The sequence below is a fragment of the Culicoides brevitarsis genome, chromosome 2, assembly GCF_036172545.1.
Source record: "Culicoides brevitarsis isolate CSIRO-B50_1 chromosome 2, AGI_CSIRO_Cbre_v1, whole genome shotgun sequence".
NCBI lineage: Eukaryota > Metazoa > Arthropoda > Insecta > Diptera > Ceratopogonidae > Culicoides > Culicoides brevitarsis.
In genome coordinates, this window is record NC_087086.1 from 35,325,950 (window position 1) to 35,350,911 (window position 24,962).

Sequence of the window (24,962 nt, forward strand, 5' to 3'; positions counted from 1 at the left end):
CTTTGAAAACTAAATCAAAAACTATGTCAAAAACTGTGTCAAAGCAATTTTTGTCAAATCTTGCTTGGATAAAAATTTGTCAGAGGGTTAATTTATCATTTTTAATCATTTTATAACTCAAAACTTATTTTAAATCTTTGTGTTTTATTTTTTATATGAATAATTTCTATAAGTTAAGGAATTTTAGGTTAATTTATTAAAATATTTTTTTTTTATTTTTAATTAAATTAAATTAAAACTGTTCTATAGTTGAATTAATTCATATAAACAAAATTAAATATTTTTTCTTTAATTTTTTTTTCTATTTCTAATGAGTTAATTCAAAAGAAATTAAAATTTAATTCCAACCATACAAATTATTTGCGTCAAAATATTCATGTGAAATCTCTTAACAATGTCAAGTCAAGTGAACTGACTCGCACTAAGAAAATAAAACTAAAGAAAATTTTAATCTGAGACTTGAGAAACGTTTCCCATCATCCCACAGTTGAATAATCTTTGCTTATAAGATTAAGACGATACATCATCATCACCCCTTTCGCTTCTTCTACTTTACAAACAAACAAACCATCTTTTCCAGCAGCACTAAACGTGATGCCAAGTACAGATTGAAAGTTGGCGCCCTTCTCACGCATTCCCCGAAAAACTAAAAAAAAAATATTTTCTTTGAAAACTCACGAAGCAACTTCACAAAAAAGAAACTTTTTAATATAAAACGCGCTAAAATCGAGTAAAATCATCATGACGCAAAAATTTTCTTGATATTTTAAAACAACACACGTTCCTCATCTCTTAGCGAAAAAAAAACTTGTGTAATTTTTGGGAAAGCTTTCAACTGCAGCAGTGGCTACATTTTTTTTTTGAGTTAAAGAAGACAATTTGGGGTGTGAGAAAAGCGAAAAAGAAACAACGCCAACGTTTCACTTAAAATATTTATTAAACAAAGAAAGTTTCTTGGCTTTGGTCAAATTAAACCAAAATATTCATGAAGATTAATAAGAAATGACGTGAACAAAAAAAAAAAGTAAGACAAAAGAAAAACCACAAAACAAAAAACTAACGTCACGAGTAAGGAGAGAGGAAAAATTGCGTTATAATTAATTAATCAAGGTTTTTTTTTTGCTAAATCACTTATTTCCCGTCATGTTTTGTGTCTGTCTTGTTTGTTCAATGAACTACGAGACGATCATTTGTTTTGTCCTCACTGTGTTTTTTTTTTGTATGCGAAACGTTCCTAATAATAGATAAGAATGTAACCAGATGATAATGAACGACGACGCGTTTCCGGGATACACATAAATGAAAAATGTAGGGAAAAAAATCCGCATGGGAAATGGCAGTGATGGAAATTTGAGTTTTTATGCTTGGTTTGGATTAATTGAAATAGATTTTTTAGCTTGGTTTGAATTAATTGGAATAAATTTTGAGAAATTCTTTAAAACAAGCCTCAAAATTTAACACAAAAAAGCCTTATGAATTTATGGAAACGTTAAAAATCGATTTTAGAAAAAATTAAAATCGATTTTTGAAATTTGAGCTATTCTTCCATACTCGAGATTTTAAAATTTTTACTAAACAAAATTAGTAAGAAGTATTTTTGAGTATGGAAGAGTAGCTCAAATTCCAAAAATCGATTTTAATTTTTTTCTAAAATCGATTTTTAACGTTTCCATAAAGTCATAAGGCTTTTTTTGAGAAAAATCTTGAGGCTTGTTTTAAGATTTTTACTCAAAAAGAAGCCTCAAGGTGTTGCCTTGTCAATTTGAGGTTAAGTCCGTCACTGAAAAGAAGGATGGAAATGTAGATTAATCGTTGGAGGGCGCCAGTAATTGTTTTCATGTTTCTTCTTCACGTTTTTTTCTAGTTTTTCTTGCTCTATACTTACGTTATGTGTTTATGTTTACTTTCGTAAATGATGGAAACGAAAATAACAACAACAACAATAAAATACTCCTTTGCCATTTCCTAAATCTCCATTTTTACTACGTCCAAATTGCTTTTGCCTTTTTCCCATGTTGTTGTTTTTTTTTCTATTTTTGTCTGTCTGTCTGATGATGTTCATTTGTTTGTATCTATCTCTCTATCTCTGTCGAATAACAAATAAAAAAAATTATTATACGCATAATAAATATAGAGAGAGCGTAGAGTACTTTATTAAAATGAAACATTTTCGTTCTACATTCAAAAAACCAACCGAGCTATGTATAAAATTAGAGTAAAAGCGAACTAAATGACACACACTCCGCACTCCGAAAAATAACACATTATTTCAATTGTTGTATGATTCGTCTCCGTTGAGGACAATTGTATCTCTCTGCTATCTTTTATAGGTCAGTTAACGCGCAGTTATACAAACACAGTCAGAAACGAACCACAAACTCACTGAAGTGGTATGGGAGACACAGTTTCGTCTTTGTGACTACTTTTGGCTTGCTTTTCACTTTTCTCGCATTTTCTCGAGATGAACGTAAAATATGTGCGTTTTCCCCAGCCACCAATCTGAAAACAAAAAATAAAATAAAAGGATAAAAAGAAAATTTTCTTTTTTAATAAAATAATTTACTGTAGCTACGCTTTTCGCATTATTTTTATCCACAGAGCATTTTTTGGAGCACAAAAAAAAACTGAATATAAAATATTATTTTATGAAATGACAAAACATTGCTTGCTGCTGACTTGAACAAACAAAAGGAATTTCGTTAAACAAAAAAAAAATATTAAATAAAGGACGAAGAGCCAAAAGAGAAAATAAACTTTTAAAATGTTGCTAATTTATTAATTTTTATCCTATTAAAAATATAAGCTTAATGTCTTTTATTTTATCTCTTGCGGGAATAAGAAATTATACGAAGTGAAATAAGATGTTTAAGGTCTTAGGGGAGATTTTGCGAGCGGAACAAGGAGTTTAAGGAGTGATTTTGGACTTAATTGATATGTTTCTGTTGGGAATTTAATTTTGAATGCAGTTAAAAAGTTTTTTAAATTGAAAGTGGTGAGTTTTTGATTGAAATTTGAGTTTTGAGCTGAATTTTTAAACAGAAAGAAATAATTTTTTGAGACAAATTTGTAACAAAAATTTTTCTAAAGTGAATTTCTGATAAAAATTAGGACTGTGAAGTATAAACTTTTAACGAAAAGTAATTGTGTGAAAAAGAGAAATTTCTAAAAAAATACCTTGAGGTGAATATCGACCCAAAAAAAATTTGTGAGGTGAATAAAATTTGATTTTTCAATTAAAAAATAATTATTTGAAAAAAAGTTCTGTTAATATCTGAGCTTTAGGTATAGATGAATTTATTAGATTTATAAGAAGACAAAAAGTCGTTGAGGTGAATTTTTCATAAAAAAAATTTTTTGAGGTGAATTTCTCAAAAAAGAAGATTTTGACCAAAAATTCTTAAAGGTGAATAAATTTCGAGTTTTTGACCTAAATAAGCCTCAAGGAAAAATTTTGTGAACTGAATTAATGATAAAAAATTGTTTTTTGAAGAAAACTTCTCATAAAAAATTTTTGAGGTGAATTTCTGAATTGAAAAATTTCTTGAGGTGAATTTCTGAAAAAAAAATTTCAATATGGTGAATTTCTATCATTAAGATCAAAAAATCATAAATTCCGCCCTTTCCAACTCTTTGCCAAACAAAAATCGTGACTTGGCTCTATTAAGCGGTTGCTCATTGATATTCCAATCAAATACATTCGCTAAACATAAAATCATTTGAAAAAAATAACCATACGTCTCATCCATAAAATTATTAACTCAACTTCCTTAATCAATTCAAATATAGTAATAATGTTTCCATGTATACATTATCAATAAAATATGTCTATTCCAAGGGCATAAGAAATCATTTCCTCCGCTCGCTATTATAATTCAAATGATTCAAATACACTTATGAAAGCAATCGTCAGACATAAATGCTCGAATAAAAAGAAAAGAAATCGCTCGCTCTTTCTCGGCATACTTCAGTAAATAATGTAATATAATAAAAATAATAAAAGAGCATTAGTTGGAATGAATGAAAGGAAGAAATATAACGAAGAACGACGAACGATTGAAGGAAGAAAAAACATTGATATTGATAATATAATGCGTGTGTATACAAACAAACAAACATTTTTATCCTTTCGCTCGCATGTTTGGTTTGTTTTTATGATTCGTCGTACGACATGTCAGAAAAATGTTTGTAATAATTTTGATATTATGACAAAGTTTGTCTTATTTTCTGTCTTTTTTTTTGAGACGAATGACATAAAAGGAAGTGCGTCAGTCACTTAAAGTGGCAATAAATCTTGATCAAAACAAGAAATAATTCCTTTTATGGCGTTTTAAGACTAATAATTACAATTGCTTTTTTTCTGCCACAAACAAACAACTTTTTGATCAGATCCAACACTTTCCGCAAGCCGTTACACTCCATTAAGAGAAGTTTTATACCAGAAAAAGTACCCAAAGTTTGAATTTAAATTCCATTCCACACATTTTGTTTTTATTACCTCGTCTTTTGCTAAACGATTTTGCTCTATGAGGTTAAAAAGGGGTAAATTTGACATCTAAAGGAGTTTATTTTATTCTTTAAAATATTAATTTTGACATTTTTAGTTTTATTTTAACATTTTGAAAAGTTTGAATTTAAACTTAAAACTTTTTAAAATTTTAAAATAAATCAAAAATGTAAAAATCAATATTTTAAGGAATAAAATAAACTTCTTTAGATGTCAAAAATTAACTTAAGAAGTTTAAAATAACACTTTAATGTATTAAATTAACTTCTAAAAAGTCCTTCAGAGTTTAAGTTATTTTATGAAGATGTTAAATTTTACTTTTTTAGATCTACTTTAACATCTTGAGAGGTTTAATTAAGCCTTGAAGGTATTAAAATAACTTCCAAAATACCTTCAAGGCTTAATTAAACCTCTCAAGATGTTAAATTAAAACCAAAAATGTTAAATTTAACATCTTCTGAAATTAAATGAATTTCTAAAGAACTCATTTTAAGCTCTAAAGACATTATTTTAATTCCATAAAGTGCTACTTTTAACATTTTTGGTTGTATTTTAACTCCTAAAGATGTTAAATTGAAACCAAAACTGTTAAATTTAACATCTGATGAAATTTTTCTTCCAAAAAAATTTTTAAAAAAATCTCCATGAAGTATCAAAATCCCTAAATTTCAATCCATAGAGCATCCATTTACCAATTGACGGGGTGTTTTAATGGCATTACTTCTTATGGTAAACTTTCACATGGAAAACGGAAAAATATCTCTTGCGGTAATTATTGTCAGACAATTTTTCGTCCCACAAAGATTTTTATTGCCATTTCGCCCATTCCATTTTTACTGCTGCTTTTTTATATTAATTAAAGAGATTACAATCATTGGCAGATGTTTTTTTCCATTTGCATTTTTATTCAATTTTATGGAAATCAGCCATCATCATTGCCCGCCGTTGGCGCATTGCAATTTTTGTGCCCGGGATGTGGTTGCAAAAATTAAGCAATCAACTACCGGATTTCCCGTGAATAAAAACCAAACTTTATTTTATTACATTTCCGGCGAATTGGCAATTTATTATCTCCTCTAACGCATCCTTCAACGGGGTTTTTTGCTCAGCCCGTGATTTTTTGACCTTTTTTTTGTGGAACAATATTTACACAACCGCATGTTAAACATTCGATAAATATTTGAACAGCAACCCTCTGAATATGTACGACGACGCGTCGCTACCTTTTTTTCGACATTTGCCATTTTATTTTATTTTTTATGCGATGAAATATTGTGTGGAGCTCAATTTAATTTCCACAACAACAGACAGAAGAGGGAGTTTGTTATAAAATTTTACATATAGAGCACGCGAAAGTTGCATAATGAAGTTAAAAATTTAACCAAGAGACGTGTTAGAAAACATCTCGCATCATCATCGCACCGAATTCGTGTCTGTGTGTGTCTTGTTTTTCGATCTCTGCTGCAAATTTTGTGTTTTTACCTATTGTTAGTTGCACACATCCTCCTACCACTGACTGGCAAAAAAAAATTGAACGAACGAACGAAAAAAAACATGAAAAATGAACACTAAATGTTTCATATTGGTATATTTTGTGTCACTACATCATTTTCATTTTCTTCATTTTTCTCATTTCAAAAAAACACGAAACGTGTCTCTCTCCTGTTTTTTTCCCGATGTGCCTACCTCAATCCTCATCGTTCTACCTTCTACGCTTACAGAGACTGCACCACAAGCATTTGTGTTTAAGCAAAGTTTCAAATGGGACCAAGGTAATTTTCCACAAAATAAAATTCCTTCTTTCATTGTCTATCTCCTGAATAAAATAGTAGTAGAAGTAGTAGATGAAATATATAAAAATTATTCGGAATGATGAAATAGCATGTTGCCTGTTTAATATTATAATTCACTTGGGTTTTCATTATTCAATTTTACATGTCATGTGATCGTGTTTCAGTTCTTTTTTTTTAGTTTTTTTTTTATCCTTTTTTGATCATGTCTCGTGTTTTTCCTCGTGTTCGTTAATAGAAAACGAGATAGAATTGAAGATAAAAAAAATCGACGTGTTACTGAAGAGAATCAATTTAGATGAACGTTCTTACGGGTAAAGAGACAAATTGAAATCTGTCTGTCAAATTTGAAGGGTTTAGAAGTCCCTGAGGAGTAGAAATATTTTTTTAGGGAATTTAAGGAATTTTTTTCCAGTTAAAGAGCTTTTGAAGAAAGGCTTTTAAAAGAATTTGAGAGACTTTTAGAATAGTTTGAAAGTCTCAAAACATTTTTTAAAAACTTATTTAAAGGTCTTGGAATAACTTCAAAAAGCTCAGATGAAAGTTTGAGCCTTCAGAAAAGCTTGATAAAGTTATTCAAAAACCTTTAAATAAACTTTTCAAGTCATTAAACATGGAATTTTTCATTTTTTTTTTCAATTTAGAATAATTTGAAAGTCTCAAATCATCTTTTAAAAACTCATTAAAATGTTTCTGGATAACTTCAAAAAGCTTTTCTGAAAGTTAAAACCTAAATCTTGATGGTCAAACTTTCAAATGAGCTTTTTGAAGTTATCCAAAGACCTTTAGGGGAAGATGGGGCACATTCAGACAGAAAACTTTGACTACCCAGAAATCATAGAATTTTAAAGATATTCAAAAAATTTTTAGATTTTCGATCCGAAACATAGCCCCATGTCTGAAACTACCCCATCTTCCCCTAAACGAATATTTCGAAGATATTTCGAGACTTTTAAACTACTCTGTAAGTCTTTGAAATATTCCATGAAATTTTTCTTGACTTGAAAATTTAATTTAAAGGTCTCTGTAAAACTTCAAAAGCTTTTCTAAAAGTTGAAGCTCGAACTCTGAGGTCTAAACTTTCTAATGACCTTTTTGAAGTTATTCAAAGATCTTTAAATAAATTTTTAGAAGTTAATTTGAGACTCACAACCTATTTTAAAGGTCTTCGAAAAATTCCATGAAATTTTTCTTGGCTTGAAAAGTTTATTTAAAGGTTTCTGAATAACTTTGAAAAGCTTTTTTGAAAGACTGAGGCTCTGAAATTCTGAGGTTCAGACTTTCAAATAAGCTTTTTAAAAGTTATTCGAAACCTTTAAATAAGTTTTAAGAAGATAAGGACTTTCAAACGATTCTAAAAGTCTCTCAATTTCTTCTAAAAGCTTTCAAAGTCTCTCTTCAAAAGCTCTTTAACTGGAAAATGTAAACCAACGAAACTTTCCCAACCAATTGCACCAACACAACTCGCTTTAAACTCGACAAATCACAACCATTGCTCGAACGAATGAATTTTCCATTCGCCTCATAATTTATTCATACGCTTCACAAGGCACTTTTTGACATTTCCCTTCACAATTTTTCACATTTTCATCCACAGCTACCTGCTACAACTTTTTTCATCGGATTCAATTTTAGTTCGATTTTTTCATTACTCGCGTAACTTGCATGTCATATTATCATCATATGTATAAAAAAAAATGTGTAGCTCCAAACTGAAATGATAAAAAGAATGTGGAAAAAATTTATACTGAAACTATGTTACAAGAGCATGTGTTGAACATTTTCGCATACATAAGCATATTACTGCCGCTTCAATGAACTCAATATAATATAAAATGGTATAAAATATTTGTCTGGATTCTTTTTTGACTTTGCTTTTACTTTTTTTGTTCCTTCTTTTCATGCAGCTAACTCGTTCCTTTTATCAGCTTTTGTTCGGAAAAATAAATAAAATTAGAGATGCATTCATTGATTTTGCTCAAAAATGCATGAAATAACGATAAATTCTGTTTCTCCGAAGCTTTTGAAGTATTCTGTCCTCTTATTATGCTTCAAGTACTGCTAACAACATCCTTTCGTTTGACATGATGTTTACACAGCCATTAATAGTAAAGTCGTACTCTAAAGATGACATTATCATTTAGAATTACAGGTCAAGTACCATAACGTTACCATAAAGCATCAAGTTTCAAGAGTTCATATCTGATCGTGATAACGCCACGACTTTGTTGACAAAATGCAGGGAAATTAAAGAGAACGAGAGAGAAATGTTGTCGGTTTATTTTGTGTTCTATCCGCAAAAGTTATTGCTGGAAGGCAACATGATTTTCCGAAACGAACATTATCTCTACGTTTTGCTACATTTTTGTCTGGCTTTTCTAACGAACAAAGCGAGAGCAGATCGAGATAATTTTGCGTCATTTAAATGTAAATCGTACCAATCCTGTCCCTTTTTGTGATGAAGTATTCGATGGTTAGAGAGATGGAGGGAGCTAAAAATAGCTATCGGTCTCGAATTACGTTTTCATCACGCGAAGGTTGGAAAGGAGTTGATTTTGACAGTCCTTCGATATGAATTTTATTTTCTTCCTTGTCTTTATTCTCTTAATGAACTCAGATAGTTTTTCATCTCTCATCAAATGATTTTTATCAGCGGTCATTTAACTTTCTTTGAAGCTTCATATCTTAAGTTTTTTAGCTTGGTTTGGATTAATTGGAAAATTTGGATAAGTTTTAATGCTTGGTTTGGATCAATTGGAAAATTTGGTTAAGTTTTAATGCTTGGTTTGGATCAATTGGAAAATTTGGTTAAGTTTTAATGCTTGGTTTGGATTAATATATAACTTCTAAGTTCAATTTAACAAACTTTTTAACCTTTTAGGTTAATTTAATACCTTCAGAGGTTAATTTACTCCTTCATGGAATTACTTTAACCTCTCAAGGTATTAAATTAACCCTTCCTCGATCCTCCAGAGCCTCTGTCTTACGTCATATTCACCACATATGGGCAATAAACGACCTTTAACCATCATATTTTCCGCAAAATGTGTGTCCGGAGCCATAAAAAGCACACACACACACAAGTCACAAGTGAATAATCCCATAACCAATGGTTATTCGGTTTTTGTCTTCATGTATCTTTTATTGTCATCTCTTAAGCACTCGTTCTTCCGTTTTTTTGGCACTTTTTTCCATGTACATTCTTTCAACTCTTTAAACGAGTTATCGACGTCTTTGCCACAAAATAAACTTGATATCTTTATCAGGCGCTGCTAACGTGCTTTATCGTTCGAGAAGTTGCTCCCAAATCGTTCGTTAATAATTATGATAGATCACTCGAGTTTGCTTTTTCACTCGTCAGGCTGCTTGGAAACAACCAATCAATTCTATGCGTCATTTCACTAATTGCTAAATAATTTTGATTCAAATTAAAGGCTTTCGAAAACTAAAATCTATAAATATTCAAACTGGCGTTTTGTTTCGTTAATCAGATTAAAAGCTTCGCTCAATTATTCCATAAAGGCGTTTTTTTTATTGATTTCCCATAATTTTTTGTGTGTACTCGGGATTAGATTCAATCAAGACAAAACGTGAAGCGAATAATTCTGTTTAAAATTTATGGATATTTTTCCGCTGCCGCTGCTACAAATCGTTGTTAAGCCTGTTCCGCAATGGTTGCAGCGGCAAAAATATTGAACATCTGCAATATATTTTATTATTGGGTGTGATGTTAAAAAAATGAAAAATGAATATAATTTCGAAAATGTGTGACCATTGTGTTCTCCCGAACATGATATCACTTTCGATTTGTGATTTTTTTTCGTCAATGAATTTTGCGGATAAATCTTAATGTGTTGAGGAAATTTAAGTGATTTATTGGTTACTTAATATCAATTACACTTAACGAGCGATAGACGATAGAAGAAAAGCAATTTCATCATGAGATGATGGAATTTTGTTGTTGCTTGCTTTTTTCTCGAATAGAGCGCGGAAATATTGAAATTTATGATTTATGGATTGTTTAATTTTTGGTAATATTTCAAACGATTTTTTTTAGTAGAAAATGGCAATTTATGAAAAATTATAAGCTTTTAGGAAAGTTTTTAGCTATTATTAGAAATTAGTTTGTTCATTTTTTACAATTTTTTTTCCATTATAAGAAATTTTCCATCAAGGTTTCGAAACCTTACCAAAAATTATTAAATTTTTCTTAATTTTCAATTGAAATTTCTTCTTAATAAGGATTCAAGAAGAAATTTCAATTGAAAATTAAGAAAAATTCAATAATTTTTGGTAAGGTTTCGAAATCTTCTAATATCAAAAATTGCCTTAAATAAGATTTAAAATCCTTTTAAAAGCTTTAAGTTTCATTCTTTCCTTTCAAGTGAGGTTAAAAAATTCTCTGATATGCTTAAATTGTCACAAAGAAAAAAAAATCTTTGGTTACTCTTTTACCTTTCATATTACCTTAACGATATTTACCATTTCACTCGAGTTACTGCCTAAAGTACTTTTATTGTCCATGACACTCGAATAACTTTCATCTCAGATTGAATTTCATGGGTCATAGATATCCACACAATTCGCAAAACGTTTTCCTTTTCACATAAATTTCCTTTCGATAATCAAGCAGCATCAAAGGAACGTCGCAGATAAAAGACAGGAACCAACTGTGACATTTCTCAAAAGCATAACGGAAATGAAGGAAGAACCGATTTACGCACACAGAATTTTGTCTCTATACCATATCATTTACGTTCTGGTTGTTTCTCACGCGCGCTTCTATCCATCGTCGTTTCCCATTTTTCTTTTTTTTTCATTTTTTTGGGTAAAAAGATATCGTAGCACTTTGTTGTGTTTTCCTTGTTTTTGTTTAAACAACAAAACTGCCTGCTGGATGGGTTTTTCGCTTGAAGCTTGCTGCGACGAACGTAGTCATCATCATCAGTCGTTGCTGAGCAATTTTGGGAAATCGACTGTGTATAAGGCAGAAAACGTGACAAAAACACAATAATGCATAATGTTTTAGTTAGAGATTCATGTGTCTTGCTTGTTTTATGGCAAGTACGAGTAGCAACTAAGCAGCAGCCGTTCGTTTTTACTGTCTTCTTCCTTATTGGTATTGTGCAAAGTTCATATTTCGCATCGTTTTTCATGGATTTTTAGTAATACTCACCCGATTTCAGCATTTCATCGAAAAATAAATGGCATTTTTTGATGGTTTTGTGTTAGTTAGGCCTAAAGTAGTCCAAAAAACCTAAATTTAAAATTCTAGAATGAGCTTAAATTTTTCTATGCATTTTTAGTGAGATCGGGTATGTCAAAGAGGTACTTGAAAGTACCCAAACCCACTAAAAATGTCTAAAATCTCAAAAGCTCATTTCAGAATTTTAAATTTAGGTTTTTTGGACTACTTTAGGCTTAACTAACACAAAAAATCTCATGCCATTTATTTTTCGATGAAATCCTGTGATGTGTCAAGATTTCTATTCAATTCTTCTTCTTCTTTGCTTTATTCTGAATCTTTCGTCTTAAAACTAGTCAATTCTTTTCTCAATCAATAATAATTAAGTATTATTCATGAGGTTAGCATTTTGTTGGAAGGAACGAAGTCTTCTTCTTGGCTCTTGTCTTTCTATTTGTTCTTCTTCTGTTAACCCGTAAAGTTGCCTTCTTTTTTGCATCTGGCGCAACCACGTTGTTTTTGGAGCTCCTCTTTGAGTTGGAAAATTTCTCTCAATCCTCCAAAGTCCCTGAAAAAAAAGAGAAAAAAAAAATTGCGAAACTAAAATTTGTCACACAAACTCCAAATTTGCTATTCATACGCATCGCAACAAACAACAAAAATATGATCTTAAAATTCAATTGTGTACATGTCGCTCTTATCTAACTCGCAATGCCAGGTTATTTATGTTCTAACCATATTTTTTATATGCATTTCACTCTCCTACTGCTTTTTGGCAGCAGGCAGCACGAGTTTCTAACAAATTTACTACAACAGCTACATTTATGGTCTCTGGCATCACGCAGCGACGAATTCTCAAATGGGTTGATTGATAGCTCTTCATGCATCCGACACGATCCCCCTTTGCTTCGTTCGTTCGCATTAATTTCAAATCAATATTCTAATTACAAATCAAACGCATGTTTTACCCCCAAAATAATTTCCTGCATGTTTTAAATTCCCAGCATGATTAGTTTTAGAGTAACGTTTTCAGGAGGCACCGCGTTTTGTCATGTCATCCAATTTAAAGACATTTATTTGCATATTTTATCAAAAAAAAAAATCCTTCGTAAAATCGGTCAAAATTGATTTTTGATTGCCCATGTCGCCCTTTTATATTGATGACGTTCGTGAGATAAAGGACACTTTTTCCATCATTTATCACGCGTCGCATAAGTGGCAACTAAAGCAACAGCATTTCCGGCATGAATGAATGATGTCACTTAGATAAAACTCAACAACATGACATTCTTTAAATATAACAAAAAAAAATTGGAGAAAAAATGTTGTTTTTATGATGATTTGATATTTTTTTCGTACCTTCATTTATCTTCACTGCCACCCATCTCGTTGAGTGTTTTTCCTTTTCATTCGATTCATTCAAGAGAAATCTGAAAGAAAAAACTATATTATCACTTCATCATCAAGAACCGACATCATCCAGTAGTAGAGAAGATTCCCACATGTCGTTTAAATTTATGAGTTTTCTATTGTTCTATATTGTCTTTTAAGAGACCTGGCAACGCTTTTTTGTCTATGACACAAGCCAACGAGGTTCGGTTCGGATTAAAGGATTTGTGTCGCAACAAATTAAAGCCCGACATGTCATCATCCGTATTATATAACTAATTACCTAACATCCTTTCTCCATTCATGTCATAAAATTGAATTGGAAAATCACTCGATTAATCATTTAATTTTAAAATTTTATTTAAATATGTCATGCCGCGCCCCAAAGTCATCGACTTCATAAATTTAAAAAAATCAAATACGTGGAAAAATATTAAATTTGACATTAAAAAATATACGCACTATAACTCTCGCGGCAAAAATAAAACGAAAAAAATGTTCGCCAGATTTATTTCCTTACGCAAACAAATTTATCATTTTTTTTTTCGGGGGTTCGGGGGAAGTCTATAGGGAGTACTGATAATGTTTCGCAAGAATCGTTGTCGCGTCTTCCGTTTCCAAAGAAATTTTTGTGTGTGCGAAAAAAAAGGAAAATAAAGGCGGAATAAAAAAAATGATATGCGATGCTTCTCGAATGGTATTGACGCGCGCTATAAATGCGATCTGAATATTTTATCATACGTGAAAGATGACACAAAAAAAACGCGTGAATTAGCAGGAAAGGTAATCAGGAAGGTTAGGAAATTGTGTTAAAAAGTTGCTAAATTGCGTTTAAAAAATTTTTCATGGTAAAATCTAAAGAAAAATTTATAATGAGTTAAGGAAATTGTCTTAAAATGTTGAAAAATGTTACAAAAATGAGAAAATTGAAAAAAAATCTTAAAAAGAAGTCTTTATTTGAGTTCATATTATTAATTTTTATAATATTACAAATTTTGATATTTTTCAAGTTCTTGTTTCGATTGAAAACTTCAAAATTGATACACAAAAATATTAAAATTTTAATTTTCTTACCTGAATTTCTTAATGAAAACTTTTCTGAAGAAAATTTTGAACAATTCTTGATTGTTTCACATTTTCATACTCCTCAATGTACTAACGTTAGATTAAGTGACAAAAATTTCTTTAAAAAACTTTGAAAAAAACTTAATTAGAATAAAATTAATATTAAAAATAAAATTTACCTTAGGTTAGGGTTCAAAAACTTACAAACAGAATTCTTCAAATTTCACAATTTCTTACTCCTCAATGATAGGCCACAGATATTTGAACCTTAAATTCGTTCAAAAGCTTTTAAAATAACTTAATTAGGATCACTTTAACTCTTTTAAACCAAAATTACCTCTAAATTCGCTCCAAAAGTTACTTTTTAGTTTCTTCACATTTTCGTACTCCTCAAATTAAAAAGCGAAAAATTATGCAAAAATATTATTTTATTCTAACAAAAAAAAATATTACCCCTAAATTTGCTTCAAAAGTGACAAATTTGTTTTTCACATTTTTATACTCCTCAAACTAAAAAGTTAAACCAAAAAAAATTAAGAAAATTCAAAAAATTGAAAACTTTCTAAAAAAACTAAAAAGATATTTTAAAAACATTTTTCACATTTTCGTACTCTAATTTAAAAAGTGAAAAAATTACGTAACAAATGATTTTATAAAAACCAAAAACAAAAGTTATTTCAAAAACTGACCCAAAGGATGCTGAAAACTTTTTTTACATTTTCATACTTCTCAAGCTAAAAAGTTATTTAAAAAAATTGAAAAATTCTACAAAAAAAAATTATTGAAACCAAAAACAAAATTTGCTTCCAAAATTGCTTCAAAAGTTAAAAATTTCAATTTTTCACATTTTCGTACTCCTCAAACTAAAAAAAATTCTACAAAGAAAAAAATTTTAAAACCAAAAACAAAACTTACCTCAAAAAAGTGACTGAAATTTAGAAAAAAAAAAAATATGAGAAAATCTGCAAATGTAAATTTTATTTTCCGTAGCCAAGCATTAAACAGAGGAACCGATGTGTGAACCATCCTGCGAAAATGCGATTGGAATTTTTTAGTATTTAATATTGATTTTGTATATTAGAATTACAAATAATTTCCTATACTTATCTCTTCTTCGTTCGTCTTTTTTCTTGTAATTTCCTCTCTCTCTTTAATTCTATCCACCTTTCTTTAAAAAATTCACCTTTTTTGCTCGAAAATATGTAAAAGTTGCACACACAATATTTTTAGAAACATTTTTCGCATGAATCTCGCATAAATAATCAAAAATAATTTCCGAATCCATTTAAATTGCAGCTGACGACCAAATTCACAGCGAGGCATCAGCTTGCGGAAAGATTCTAATTTTCCTCTCGTGGTGTCTCGTGATGCTCACGATGCCATTCAGTTTGCTGGTTTGCTTCAAAGTCGTGCAGGAATACGAGCGCGCTGTCATTTTCCGTCTTGGGCGACTTGTGCAGGGCGGCGCCAAGGGACCAGGTGAGTATTACTCCAGTTTTAGATGTTTCGTTGCGTTTTTTGAATTTTGGATCGCTTGCGGTATCACGATAAACAACGAAAAAAGTTGATTGGAAGTTAATTTCCGACTTGTCAACTATTTCTACACTCAACGTCATGCTCGACTAATTAAAACAGCAAAAAAACGGAGTTATTTGCCAACAGAATGAAAGAAACGAGCGACACATAAAATAATTTAATGAATAAATCCAGCCGATTAACTCCGTGCTGCTACTTGTTTTAAACTCATTCATTATTATTATCATTATCTTTTCTCTCTCTTTCTCTGTCTGTGCTTCCGTTATCCAACTTACACGGGGGTTTCAATTCCATTCTCCGCCAAAATCGCACGAAAAATCTGTGTGCGTGTAAAAATTAGGCATATTTTTCATCCTGCCTTGCATCGATGCATATGCCCGAGTTGATTTGCGTACACGAACGTACGATGTGCCGCCACAAGAGGTAATTAACACCTTGTTCCTTCTTCTTCTTCTGCTGAACTCTACTTTGATTTCTTCACCACAAACACTCTCTCATTTCATACAAACACACACACGCGACACGAAACTATTTTAACACGACTCGAAATTATTTATGGAACCTAGTTAAAATAAATTATTTTGGGGTTTTATTTTTTAAAATATGTTAAAATAATTAATGAGTCGCTTTTTCTGCCGCATGATTTTTTTAAAAGAAAATTCGGATTTTTTTGGTTGGTTTGTTGTCTGTCTGTCAATTATTTTATGAGAAATTAATTATTAAAATTTTAATTTAATTAACTTTAAATAATAATTTTAATTAAATTTTATAAAAACAAAAAAATATATTTATTATAAATATTAAATAAATTATTTTAATTTTTTAAAAAAATTTTTTAATTCTAAAAAAATTTTTAATTTATTTAAATTTTTTTTTCATTTGAAAGTTTAAAAGAATTTTTTCATTTAAAAATTATTTTTTTATTTATTGAAGATTTTTACTTCATGAGAAATTTTTCATTTAAAGATATGACAGCTGTCAGAAAATTCAATTAATAAAGAAAATTTAGGTATTTTAGTAAAATTTATTTCTTTATATTTATAATTCTTTATATTTTCTGATTTTTTTTTTCATTTTTATCTAAAACAATATGATATTAAGTTTTCATAACAGTCAAAAATTTTAAATTTGACAAGTTATTTTATTAAATGTCATATTTTAACTGTCAAAATTTTTCCATAAATTTAGGTTTTTAAAGTAATTTTGATCAATTTCGATACTAAAAATCATGAGAAATCTTAAAGTTTTATATAAAAAAAAAATTATTTAAATTTTTCAAAATTATTTTAAAAAAATTAAATTAAAATCTAAATTCAAATTTCTAAAAAATTTTGACATTTGTCAGCTGTCAAAAAATATAAAATTTTCAAAATTTAATTTAAAATAAATTAATTTAACAAATTTAATTTATATTGGTATATTTTTTATTTAATTTATTTAAATTATTTAAATTAATTAAAATTAATAAAATTTAACTTAAAATAAATTAAAAATAAATAAGTTAAAATAAATTATTAATTAATTGAAATTTAATTAAAATATTATCACATTTCATTTTTCTTTAGTTGCTGAATTTGAATTAGCAAAATGGCAATTCTCAAATTTTTATTAGATTTAGATCGAAATTCTCTCAAAATGTAAAATTTTTGTTAAGAACTGAAATTAAATTTAAAAACCTTTTCAAAAATTAGTTGAAAAATCAAAAAATCCCTTTAAAAACTAAAAATTTGTAAATCGCCTTTTCGCTAATTCAAATTCAGCAAATACAAAATACGCTTTAATTATTAATTTTATTTAAAACACGACAACTTTCATTATTTTTCACACAATTCCATACACAAACACACATTTCTATAATTCCCCGCTACACTACTAATTCTGACTAAAAATAAATAAATAAAATAAAATTAAAAAAATAAATAAATAAACATCAAAATGAATCACAAAAAAAGGTGCTGACAAAAGATTCGGTAACAGTGAGTGTCGATGCTGTGGTTTATTATCGTGTTTCCAATGCGACGGTTTCGATTGCCAATGTAGAAAATGCTCATCATTCGACAAGATTGCTTGCTCAAACAACATTACGAAATACAATGGGCACACGACATTTGCATGAAATCCTGAGTGAACGTATGACCATTTCAGGAAGTATGCAAGTAAGTGGCGTCTCCACTGTACCATTTTTGTTAAGTTTAAAGATAAAAAAAAATCAAAGTAAAAATTGATGTGGTTTTGTTTGAACATTGAACGTGTCCTAGCAAGAAGAAATGTTTTCTTGTTTTGCCTCTCTCTGAACACTAAATTTTTAGTTTTTCTTAATTTTTGTAGAATTTAATTTTTTTTATTTTTTTTATTGATCCGCTTCTTCTCTATTTTATGAGTTTCTTCCTGTTTACAATTACCACATCATTTTTATTGTGTATTTATTGTGCATCCCAAAACAAGAAAAACGGAAAATAAGCTTTGCGCGTCGTAGGATGGTGCCGTTGAAGCAGCCCAACATCTGCTTGCCGCACTCATCCTACGAGCCAAAGCATATTTTCTCTGCTACGACATTCGTAATTGCGCTTAATTGTCTCTTCCGCATGCATTGCTGGTCGAAACTAACGCTCCTTCCCTTATATTTTCCCGCAGCAACAATTAGACGAGGCCACGGAGGCATGGGGTATCAAGGTAGAACGAGTCGAAATGTAAGCCCAATTTCTCTCCATCTCGACATCTTAACAAATTGAATAACATTTTCCATGCCTTTTTCCACATTTTTATTGTTATTATCGCTGCCATTATAATGTTTAAAATGCGGAACACACACAATTTACCTCCGAACAACAACAGCAAGGATGTACGTTTGCCGATTCAGTTACAGCGCGCCATGGCTGCCGAGGCAGAGGCAGCACGTGAAGGTGAGTCTCTGTTGTGTTTCATGTCAGCAGGAAGGAAAGAAGTAAAGCAGACGTTTAAATAATGTGAACTATTTAGCATCCGTCTTTCATCTTGTTCGTTAAGCAATGCTTCATCGTCATGAAAACAAAGAGAAAAAAAAGTTTTGTTTAAATAAAATAAAAGAAGGTGAAATAATGAATGATGCCGAATGAAAATGTAGGAAATGTAGTTACGAGAAAATGGAAAGCGGAGATTTATTTTTTTTTTCACGCGTCAAAGATTTTTTTTTTCGCAGACACGCAGTGTGACGTCTTTCGTGACGCGCGGGATTTTGAGCTTTTGTTGCGGAAAGTAGGACGATGGGAGATGAATGAACGAATGATGGGGTGAAAGTCAATGGAGCCGGAAATTGAAAAACATTTAGTTGATTAAAACTGAGATGATGGTTTTTGTGTGTTTTTCATTAAGTTGAGGTTTTGAAAAGGGATTTTAATGAGTTTTTTGCTCAACAAAATTGATTTTTTTAAGGAAAATTATTTATTTTCAAGAAAAAAATATTAAGAGGTTCAAAATTTGAGAATTTAATTATTTTAAATTTTTAAATATTGACTTTTCGGGTTTTTCAAAAAAAAAATTAATAATTTAATTAATTAATTTTAAATATTTTTAATTAAATTTTTAAATAAATTTTAGCTCAAATAATTATTTTTTTAAGATTTTGAGTAAAACAAGTTTTTATTAAATAATAACAAAAATTTAAGACTTTAAATTTTTCAAAAACATTTTTAATTTTATCAAAATAAAATTTTATAAAAAAAATTTTAATAAACTTTAAAAAAATATAAAAAATAGATCAATCAATTAATTTTTTTTAATCGAAAATTTAAAAAAAAATATTCAATGTATTTTAGAATGAAAATATTTTTTTTATTTTATTTTTTATAAAAATTAATTTTTATTTATTTTTTTTTAATTTTTTTTTTATTTTATTTTTATTTTTTATTTAATTTTATCAAATAATTTAAAAATGAATTTTTGCAAAAAAAAATTATTTTTTTAGATTTTGAGTCTTAAAAATAATTTTTAATTTAATCTAGACATTATTTCTTATAAAATTTAATTAATTTAATTTTTTTTTTTAATTTCTTAATTTTATTTAAGAAATTTTAACAAAGTAAAAAAATAATAAAATATTAATTTAATAATTTTTTTAATATTAAAAATAAAAAAAAATATATTTAATGAAAATTTTTAAATAAATTTGCTTCAAGTATCAAAAAAAAATTTTTAAAATATTTTTGAGGAAATTTTTACTGAATTAAAATTTATATATTTGTTGAAAATCGACAAAAATAGCCAAAAATTTTAATTATTTAAATTTATATTTTTTAAAAATAAAAATCAAATTAAAGAGATTCAAAAAATTTTTAAAATTACTTAAAAATTCTCTGAATACAAAATTTTTTTCATGTTTTGATCTTTAAAAACTCATTAAATTTTCAAAAAAATAAATTAAAAAAAAATGCAGCTTCTAAATTCTATAATTTGTTCACAAAAGACGTAATTTTTCAAAAAGTCAACAAACAACTAATTCCAAAATAATCATCCAAAACCCTTCAAATCCTCTCTGTTTAATGATGATGAACGAGAAATAACAACAACCATCAACTGAGCCAAACGAGAAGCAAAAAAAAAAATATTACACTCGAAATTAATGAGCTGTAATTTGTTTACGCCAACAAAGTGTGAGCCTTTGCTTGTTCAGCATTAATTTTTGAGGATTTGTACCAACAATTGTCAAAGAGACGAGAAGAAAATTTTTTTCAGAAGAACGCACAAATTTCTTTGAGCAAAATTTAACGGATTCGAAGCTTTTATTATTAAGAGAGAGTTGAGCATAAAATTTTTCTGCGTTCATAAGTTTATGCTAAAGACGTGGAAAATTTAATAATAATCTTGTTTTCGTTTTTTTTTCTCTCTCTTTCGTTCACTGGGCTTAATTTCACGGTATTTAACTTGTTTTATTATTCATGTCGGAACAATTTTTGTTGGTGTTAACTAAATTATATCCTAATTTGCCTCGACACGACATAAAACGAGTCGCAAACAAATACTTTTTTTCTCTGTCTGTCTCTCGTTCGTGTGTTTGACAAATTCTGTTTAACTTTCAGCGCGTGCCAAGGTAATCGCTGCCGAGGGCGAACAAAAGGCATCACGAGCCTTGCGAGAAGCATCTGAGGTTATTGGGGACTCGCCAGCCGCATTGCAGCTCCGTTATTTGCAGGTTCGTAAGATCGACGAAGCTAATTTCACGCTTCAACGACGTCGTATTTGATATTTTCATTCAATTCCCTTTTTTTGTTCCTTCTTTTTTCAGACACTCAATACGATATCGGCGGAAAAGAATTCAACAATTGTGTTTCCGTTGCCAATCGATATATTATCGTACTTTATAAAAGCTGCTGACGCGCAAAAGGCAAACAAGTAAATATTCTTTTGTTGACATTGCGTTCGAGAGAGCGTTTTTTTCTGATAAATACGAGATGAAATACGAGATTTTTTCGACATTGTTGACGTTTGAATCTCGTGTTTGCAGCGCATTTACGTTTTTTTGAACAAAAAATACTTTTTTAGAAGTTTTTTTTGTCTTTCTATAATTTTTTTAAACCACGTGGTTTGTTAAGATCATGAGATCTACTTAAACCACGTGGTTTTAAACAGATCTCATGATCTTAACAAACCACGTGGTTTAAATAGATCTCATGATCTTAACAAATCACGTGGTTTAAATAGATCTCATGATCTTAACAAACCACGTGGTTTAAAAAGATCTCATGATCTTAACAAACCACGTGGTTTTAAACAAACCACGTGATTTAAAAAGATCTCATGATATTAAAAAATCACGTGGTTTTAATAGATCTCATGATCTTAACAAACCACGTGATTTAAATAGATCTCAAGATCTTAACAAACCAAGTTGTTTTAAAAGATTTCATAGATTTAAATAGATCTGAAGATCTTAATAAACCACGTGGTTTGAACAGATCTCATGATCTTAACTAACCACGTAGTTGAAAAAGATCTTATGACTTAAAAAACCACGTGGTTTTAAATAGATCTTATGATCTTAACTAACCACGTGGTTAAAAAATTAAATGAAAAAATGCGCTTAAATTTTTCATCTCGACAACTTTCATTCCCTTTTGTGTACTTTTTTTCACATTGATTTCTCGAACCTTTTGTCTGACTTTTTTTTCAGCTAACAATCAGGAGTTTAATCAACCTTAACGTTATTGGAATCGTAAAATAAATAAATGTACTTAGCGAGCATTGTTAGCGCAACATCATCATCATCATAAATTTAGAAACGTAAGCTGATGATATAAAACTGATAAATTTAAATAAATATAAATGTTTTGCACCACAAGATCCATTTTCTACATTTCAAAAAAAAAAACAATTTTCTAACCATCCCATTTCCCCAATTTTCAATAAATTTATATTGAAAGTAATAAAAAAATTGAATGTAATCAAAAAAATATAAGATTTTAAATATATAACGACGAAAATAACTTCTTATGAATGTTTAAGATATAAATTTATAACAACAGAAAAAATATAAGAAAATGCATGCAAAATTTTACCTACATAAAAATATTTAGATAAATGTTATTCTGACGAGATTTTAACTGAAAAATAACTGCATGCACCGCAAGCGATAAATATTTTTTTGAAATGATAGGAGATTCGCCGATTCCACAAAATTAAATGGAAATTGAAATTTCCTCAATTGATTTCCTCCTTTTTTTTATCGCTTTTTCTATTTTTAAGTGTTAACGGCATAGAAAAATGACATAAAAAAAACTCGTAAAAGGATAAAGTTTTCTTTGATTTTTCCGACATTCATTATTTTTTTAAATAGAAAATTAAACATCTGTCGTTTTAAAGGCATTTTAAGCAAGAATTGTTACTACTTCTTGATATTTGATAAAGACTATGAATGTTTATAAAGCATATTAAATAAAAAAAAAAACTATTGAAAAAAATATTTAAAAATTAATAAATAAATGAACAGTGTTACATTCTTATATTAAGAATCTATAAAATGAAAGAAAGAAGGATCAAATAAAAATGTTTTAATTTTTTGTTTAATTAAAATAAAAGTTTTAAATTAAGAAAAAAGTTAAATAAAATAATAAATAATAATTCAAAAAAATATTTTAAAAAATTAAAATTTATTATAAATTAATTTTTAAAAAAATTAAATTTATTGAAAAATATTTTTTTAATTAAATTATTTTAATTTTTTATGAAATATTTATTAAAAATAATTAAAATTTTTAATTTTTTTTATTAAAAAAATATTTATTTTATAAAAATATTTAACTATTTATTTAAATATTTATTTATTTATTAAGAATTATTTTTAAAAAATAATTAATTAAAAATTTAATAATTTAAAAAAATTTTTATTTATTAAAAAATTTAATAATAATTTTAAAAAAATGCAATAAATCAAACCAAATAAATAAAAAATCCAAAAATATCTTGCATAACTCAAATCATGTTAAAATCTATAAAAACAATTCTATATTTTTTCTAAAATTAAATATTTTTTCTGTCTTCTCCTTTTCCTTGCATTCGTTGTCGTCGTCGTCGATAATATTTAATAATAAATGGAAAAAAAATATTGTTATAAAAAAATATGTTTTTGACAATCTATTTAAATTTAAGCTCATAAAAATTGTATTGTAAAAAAAATAATTAATTAAACATTTAATTTAAAAAATATATATTTTAAAAAAAAATGCAATAAATCAAACCAAATAAATACAAAAAAAATCCAAAAATTTCTTGCATAACTCAAATCATGTTAAAATCTATAAAAAATTTTCTATATTTTTTCTAAAATTAAATATTTTTTCTGTCTTCTCCTTTTCCTTGCATTCGTTGTCGTCGTCGTCGATAATATTTAATAATAAATGGAAAAAAATATTGTTATAAAAAAAAATATGTTTTTGACAATCTATTTAAATTGAAACAAAGAAGCTCATAAAAATTGTGATTGTAATTAAAATTGAAAGGAAAATTAATTGAAAAATAAAATGATTGTGAAATCCAGAATAAAATTTAAAAAAACTATATACACAGAAAAATTCTATCAAAATGTTTGACGTTATTTAAAAAATATATATTTTAATTGAAAAATATTAAAAAATAACAACTGGAATATTTTTGTGTCTTTTAATTAAAAAGAAAATTCTCCTACCTGTTTTTTTCTGTTATTGCTTCAACATACATGATAAAATAAATAAAAATAATAAATAAAATAATAACAAGAGAAATTCTCGTTCTCTGAATTCTACATAAAATAATATAATAGAATGTTGTTGGTAAAATGTATATCAAACATTTAATTAAATAAAATACGAACATGAATGGCGAACAAAATATGTTGGAACATTCTATCTTTCATTCTATCATTCCTTTCGCAAACCGCTTTGGCATTTAGCATGGTAACGAGATGGAATGATTGCCTTGTTAAAATTAGTTTACGTGAACTTTTGACCCCAGTTACGTTCTTGCGATGTTCTTTGCCTTCAGTATTACAAAATAAAGTTGTTAATGATACAAATTTTATTATCATAATATAATAAAAAAGTAACTTATCATCACCACAGATAAAAATGAACGAAAAATATATAAGAAAACTCGCCTTTCAAATGTCTAAATAAGTGTTACATAGCAAAAAAAAAAAGATACAAAAAGACACCATTATTATATAAAAATAAAGAAAAACACAAAAAATGATGGAAGAAGACAGAACTTGAAAGAAAATCTGAAAAAAAAGAAGGTGAGAAATGTTGAAGGAAGTCACACAAAAAAAATACTCAGAGATAAAAATTTAACTTGTTAAAAAATATGAAAAAATAAATCTTTTTCAATCAAATTTAAATATGATCAAAAAATATTTATAAAATTATTAACGAATCTTAATGTACTACTAACTAGTAAGGAATTTTGAAACATCATTAAAACTTAGACTATTATATCATAAAACATTTTATTCTGTTGTTACAACATAATTATTATATTATTATTACATTATATAAAAAAGAGTAAAAAATAATAAAAGTGGAATTAAGTCATTAACAAAGTGTCTTTGTTCTTATCTCGAGATGTTTATGGTTCATGAAAAATTATTTTTCTGGCTTTTCTTGATGGAATGGTAAGTTTTCGAGATTATTTTTTGTATAAAAATTTTTTTTTTGTCTTATTTAGGTTGATACAATAATAAAAAATGTTTTTTATCCTCTTTTTTAAATAATAAAAACGAAATTTAAAAAAATGTCTTAATTTATTCTTTTTAATTTTTAAAATAAGAATATATCGAATACATCATAAAAAATTCAAATTCTTGACTAAAATAATTTTTTTAAATTTTTACTTGAATAGATGGCGCTTTTGGATTTAAAATGAATATGATGAAAATATCATAGATGGCGCTTTAATATTTTTTTTTGTATTTTTGAAACGATTGTTTAAAATTAGTTCAAAAGTCAAGATTTTTTTTTCAAATGAAATTCAAGTTGATTCAGCGCCATCT

At 27.9% G+C, this 24,962-nt stretch overlaps 1 protein-coding gene across 5 annotated transcripts in view; it reads left to right on the forward strand.

The window, feature by feature from the left end:
- Positions 1–21,831, forward strand: part of LOC134829947 (band 7 protein AGAP004871) — a 45,240-nt gene extending 23,409 nt beyond the window's left edge. For 3 of the 5 annotated variants that reach the window (XM_063843264.1, XM_063843263.1, XM_063843266.1), the window contains 8 exons: positions 15,230–15,412; positions 15,810–15,892; positions 17,422–17,625; positions 18,104–18,159; positions 18,305–18,372; positions 20,524–20,636; positions 20,730–20,836; positions 21,615–21,831. In XM_063843264.1, the coding sequence (XP_063699334.1) occupies positions 15,230–15,412; positions 15,810–15,892; positions 17,422–17,625; positions 18,104–18,159; positions 18,305–18,372; positions 20,524–20,636; positions 20,730–20,836; positions 21,615–21,618 (818 nt within the window). In that variant the 3' untranslated portion in view covers positions 21,619–21,831. Of the gene's footprint in view, positions 1–6,225; positions 6,277–15,229; positions 15,413–15,809; positions 15,893–17,421; positions 17,626–18,103; positions 18,160–18,304; positions 18,373–20,523; positions 20,637–20,729; positions 20,837–21,614 lie in introns of all 5 variants that reach the window. The other 2 variants (XM_063843262.1, XM_063843265.1) reach the window with 1 other exon arrangement.
- The last annotated feature ends 3,131 nt before the right edge of the window (positions 21,832–24,962 follow it).